We start from the raw sequence: 5,918 nt of genomic DNA on the forward strand, positions 1-5,918 counted from the left end.
AGGCCTGCATTTGAAATGAACATTTACCATAAATTAAATGTATCTTATATTATTAGATATATTATTATAAAACATGCTTTAGTTAAGGAGTTATTGATACTTCAAGTGCAAAATGATGATATAAAACCATGATAAAAATGCACTTTTAAGTACTAATCAACGAATCCTAAATAATAATTATAATTTTATGATTAAATTCAAAAATCTTCCCAACACACCACACTTTATACTGGGAAACATGGTGAGAGTCTCCGCCATCACCAGAAAATGTCACTCTGTGACAATGATTATAATAAATAGGTAAAAAAGTAACAAGATAATAGTGAAATATCAAATAATATTTGAAAGTTAGGAGTATGGACTTACATTATTGAAACCATGTTGACGAGTATTTGTAGGAAAATGCTAACCTTCTTGTTGAGTGGAGTGTAGGCTAAGAAACAGATACACCAACAATTCACGCTGTAGCTACTGTTAATTTGGAAAGATGATTTGAGGAGTGCAGTGCTACTGTAAATTAATTACGAGAATTGACTGCTGTCTAAACTAATTTGTTTCCAAACATATAGGCTACCGTCCCATTTTATGTCCAAATTAATTGAGATGGAAAGAACTTGCTAAGACAATTCAAGATTAAAAAAAATAAAAAATCAAGGATTTAAGATTTAAAGATTTAAAGATCTCAAAATAAAATAAAATAAAAGAAATCAAGGGTTCAAGGGTTTCATGAACCAAGCTCTATACCATGTTTTCAATATGAAAAAAAAACCTCTTTTGGTTTTTTAATTTTTTTAAAATTAATAAGGAATGATACAGAGAGAGAAATTTCAAAGCTAACTTGGAAAACTAGAAATTAACTCTAAATCTCTATATAGGAAATTTCAATAATGTAGAGCTCGAGTGTCTGCATCAGTGGTGGTGTTATAAAACACAAGTTGGAATGGGAAACTAAAGATAGGGTAAATTAAAATAACATATACTTAGTAATCATAATAATTTTTTAAAGATAGATAAAAGAAATGTATAAATTAAAAAATGATAGTTGAGATAAAATACTTATTTTTAGAAAAATTAAATTTTTACTTTAATCTTTAATTAGAATTCGTATTATTTATTTATTTATTAGTAAATATATTTTCTTAATTATCATATTTATATGATATTATTTTTTAAAAAAACAATGTTGTTGTCTACTTCCCTTACATTCAAAATTAAAATATAGTCCTACCTGAAACATATAATATTATATTATGTCAAAAATTAATTTAATCTAAAAACTTAATTTAATATAAAAACTTAAGTTGTTAGGTGAGATTTTAAGATATAATTTATATTATTTTCTAATCTATTCTAAAATTTTTTTGCGCTTGAAATTTAAACAGACTCATATTACCTTTTACTTAATTTTTTTGATTTTTAGACTTGAAATTTGCACATATTTATATTATTTTATACTTATTTTTTTATCAAATAAATAAAAACGATAAAATTCGAACTCGTGACTGCTTAGTCATTAAAACTTTAATATTATATCAACAAACTAATTCAACCTAAAAACTTAACTATTAACTAAGATTTCAAGATATAATTTATATTATTATCTAATATAATATATCAGTGCACAAGATATTTAAAATCTTATGTTTTTCCGTACGAAAATAACGATAATATTTTGTATTTGATGGAACCAAAATAATGATATTTTATAGCAAAGCGAAAATCTATTTTTACAATATATTTAGTGTAATCGGTCCTGAATACATCTAGGGCTGAAATGGAATCCTCCCATTAATTTAAAAAGGAAAAGAAAGAACTTGAAATGCTCAAATGTTTTTTATTACCACTTTTATTTTGCTACATAAGGAAACAGTAAACAGAGAGTTTAAACCAGGCACTTGCGAGCAAACACTGCTCCAGAAATGTCAACAAGCGATAAACTAGCCTCGCCAAGTAAACGCGTGCGTATAAGAAAACTATAACGACCTCAGTATTCTACTTCATGCCTTTGTGAAAACAAGCAGGCCAGCTTCACTTGTGATTCGGCACTTTTATGTAACCCACATGAGTAGAATTTGCAACCCTCGTCAGAGTTTGTAGATCATAAGTAATCCAGCACATAGATGTCTTTGTGTTGTAAAAGTAACCTGAACACTTGCAGTCACTGGAACATTCCTTCTCACAATCGTTCTCCTTCAAGGGTCCATTTCCATTTCCATACTTGCTCATGGAATGATCAACCCCTTCTAGTTTATAGTAATAGAAGTTCTTGTTACATACAGTTACCTTCACAGGTTCACAGCTCTCGGTCCAGTTCCCAAGCCCATTTGGTAATGGGCACCCAACGCATTGACTGTCCTCACAGAGCCCAAACTTGCCACATTTCTCTGGTAATTGACACTCGCTTTCCCACACACTTGCATCTTTAGAGAAAAGAGTGAAAGTCACAACCCAAGAAGGTGAAGTTTCCTGGTTGTTGAAACTGTAGACTCTAAGATTGCCATCTACCCCAAGTCGGAGAAATGACAATGTGCTGTTGAAATTGGGCTTAGAGAGCAAGGGTCCACCACCTGTAGAGAACTGAAGACTCAGGTCATTAGCCGAACTGACAAGCCTCACATATTGTAGACGCCCTTTCTGTATACTAAACAAATCAGATGTGTAGTAGACGTATGGCTTGGGAGAGTTTGGACTCTTATAGTACATGGCTATTCTTTTGGGTTCTAATACCAGACTATAGGCTCCGTTTGTGTTCTTTTTGTCAGAGACTCGACTCACAAGCTTGGTTACGGCTCCCACGCGAAGAGATTGACCCACCAAAAGAGTATCAGTGGGATAGTCAAAACTTTGCCAGATGAAATTGCCTTTAGAATCATGAAGCACCATGTTACCATTTGTTAGCATTTGCAAGCCTACAACACCTTTGTTGGCAGTGTTGGTTTGCCAAGCAACCCTGCCATCAGCATCGGCTAAGATAAGGTTTCCATCCTCACCAAAAGTGAGAGTGGCATCTTCACCAACTGGGTTGCCTCGGTTGGCTTCCCAAACAAAACGCCTCACTGCCGGTGACCTCCTCGTACCCATACGTATTGCGAGAGTGAATGCATTAGGGGTGGTGTTATAAAAGCAAACTTGGAAAACGGAGGCAGAGATGTCCAGGGCACGAAAATCTGAACTGTACTCTGAAATGGCTTCCGACCACTCTCCAGTATTGACTTTCTTAAATGTGGAATTTGAAGGGACAGTGGATTGGGCAACGATGGATACTGAGAAGAGCAAGAAAAGAGAGAAGAACAGTGACCGTTCCATAGGGGTGGAAGATTGCATCTGCTTGTCTATGTAGCTCCTAAGTGGACTTTATATAAAACCAGGCAGGCACACCGCCCTTTATAGCAGATGAGGATGGCATGTTAGTAATTTGAAGGATGAGGTTCTTTGACAATTCGTACATCTTTGCGTGAAAAAAACAACTCAAGACTATTCGTACATCTTGCTTTTTAAATGTTGCTGGGCTGACTACTGCGATTAATTTGAGAGAGAGAGAGAGAGAGAGAAATTTTCCAAAGTAAGATCACTTTTTTTTTAAGAGCAATTTTCCAAAGTAAGATCACTTTTTTTTTTTGACATTGGTTTACGTGGAGTCGTTGTTCACCACCGCATCTGTTATTTTGCTGGCTACAGGACCTCTGCGCTCGATATTGTTTTCCAACGAAAAAAAAATAAAATTCAGACTTTTTCAATGTTTTTTTAATATAAAAAATTGCAAGTATAGATAAAAAAAATCAAACATATATTTAATTGAATAAATTAAGATTTATTTATATTAATAAATAAAAAAATTATCAATAATAACTAAACATAAAACTAAAAAAATATAAGATAAATATAAATTAATATATTTGATCTCACAAAATGGACAATTTGTGTAGTTGTGTTTGATGACATTGTTTATCAAATTAATTTTTTATTTAATCAAATAATAATAGAAATAAATAGACAAATAAAATTAATTGAGTAAAATAAAAAAAATATCATGCAAGATTATATATCTTAGAAATACTAACTTTTTAACACACTTTGCACCACATGTTGTATTTTTTTAAATGGAATGCGTAGGCTTTATCGACATGTTTTTATACAAAAAAGTTAAATGTAAATTAAAATTTTTATGTAAGCATCTAATTAAATATCTGGTTAAATAAATGAAAAACAAAGTCACTTATGATAACTAAAATTAAAAGATAGATGTAGATTAAGATATTTGATCCTGCAATATAATTTCACTTGGTTGTGTTTATTGAATTTTTTTATTAAAATAAATATTTTATTCAACTAAACAACAATGGAACTAATTGAATAAAATACCATGAAGCCTACACATCTTAAAATAATTTGTTTTATTTTTTAAAATGAAGTTTATATATATAAAACATAAAAAATATAGATGAATTAGAATAATATTTTTAAAAATTAAACACATGCAAAATATTTTAAAAAAACCCTAAATTCATAAAAGGCTAAATAAAGAAAATAAAAATCCATAGAGGAGGGATATTAACTAAAATATAAATTTATAAGTTATTTAAAAAAAAAGACATACTAAAAAAAAGAATCAACTAAAATAAAAACCAAAATTAAAAAGAAAAGAAAATAAAAGAAAAGAAAAGCTAGTGGTAGTCTAGGTGATGAAAGCCCATTTAAAAGAAATAAGTAAAATAAATGACTTTGGTTCCAAGATTGAGTGATTTTAATAAGTTGGTTTTATTTTAGTTAATTAGATGCTAAAAACATATGTAACAACAATTAACAGGTATAATTTTGATAAAAAAAAATAAAAAGCACATTAACTTGAAAAAAAAAACTTAGAAGTATGAAATTGGATAAAAAAAAAACAAATAACTCGAGTGAACCTGAGTTAATATGATAGGCATGTAACCTCGGTAATAAGAAGTAATCCAACTTGGGTTAACTTGCAAAGCCTATGGTCCAGGTCATGAGATCAACATAATCTAATAATGTTTTTTTGAGAAAAACCACAATGTCAATCTTTTTTTTTAATATAAAAAAATAATGTCAAATGATGAAATTAAAAAAGAAAATGAGTAAAAACAAAAAAGATTTCAACTCATCAACATTCCAAATTCATGATCTGAGTTATTAGATTAAAAGCAAAAAAGATTTTAAATACAAAATGCAATTAAAAGAATAAGAGTGAAAATAAAAATAAAAAATAAATGAGGAATTTTTTTTATTGGAGGTTAAATTGAAAAGAAAAATGAATTTAACAAAAAAAAAATAAAAAACATGAGAATTAAGTAGGAAAAAATAATACAATATAAAATTTGATTACAGAATAAAATTGAAAACCAATAAAAATTTAACAAAAAGGCCAAGGAAAAAAATAAAAACCGAATTGGAATATATATATATATATATATCATAAAATATAATTAAATAATTAAATTGAAAACAAACAAAAAATTTATAAAAAGGCTAAGGAAAAAATAACTAGAAATCAAAAGAATAAAAACTGAAATTTAAACAAGCAAAACAAAAAGAGCCAACGTGTACTTTTTAGAGGATGAGATAGAAAAAAAGAAAGAAAAAAAAAAGAAATAGTCATTAGCAACAAACCACCCATCATTTGTCAACACACACCGTAACAAGAGAAAAAGGATATGACGACACTTATAAAGTGATGATAGAAAGCAATATTTTTACTATTAAGATGCCACATATGTTGCCCAAAGGATGCGACACCTACTAATTGCCGCATGCTCATCACATATTAACAACTTTTTTTTTTTGACATTTTATGTTACTAAAAGCTAGAAATTCCCATGACTCCACTTAAAATAACACAAAAACCTATATACAAAGATGAAAATGTCCCTTAAATGAAGCTTTAAAGTAATTTGAGT

The 5,918-nt window shown here is 29.2% G+C and overlaps 1 protein-coding gene across 1 annotated transcript; it reads right to left on the reverse strand.

Annotated features, from left to right (window-relative positions):
- Nucleotides 1-1,814: 1,814 nt before the first annotated feature.
- Nucleotides 1,815-3,367, reverse strand: LOC105111758 (epidermis-specific secreted glycoprotein EP1-like). The gene has a single exon (XM_011007210.1). The coding sequence runs from the start codon at nt 3,322-3,324 to the stop codon at nt 2,029-2,031; it is 1,296 nt and encodes a 431-aa protein (XP_011005512.1). The 5' UTR covers nt 3,325-3,367; the 3' UTR covers nt 1,815-2,028.
- Between the last annotated feature and the right edge of the window lie 2,551 nt (nt 3,368-5,918).

The sequence above is a fragment of the Populus euphratica genome, unplaced genomic scaffold, assembly GCF_000495115.2.
Source record: "Populus euphratica unplaced genomic scaffold, PopEup_1.0 scaffold307.1, whole genome shotgun sequence".
In the NCBI taxonomy this organism is placed as follows: domain Eukaryota; kingdom Viridiplantae; phylum Streptophyta; class Magnoliopsida; order Malpighiales; family Salicaceae; genus Populus; species Populus euphratica.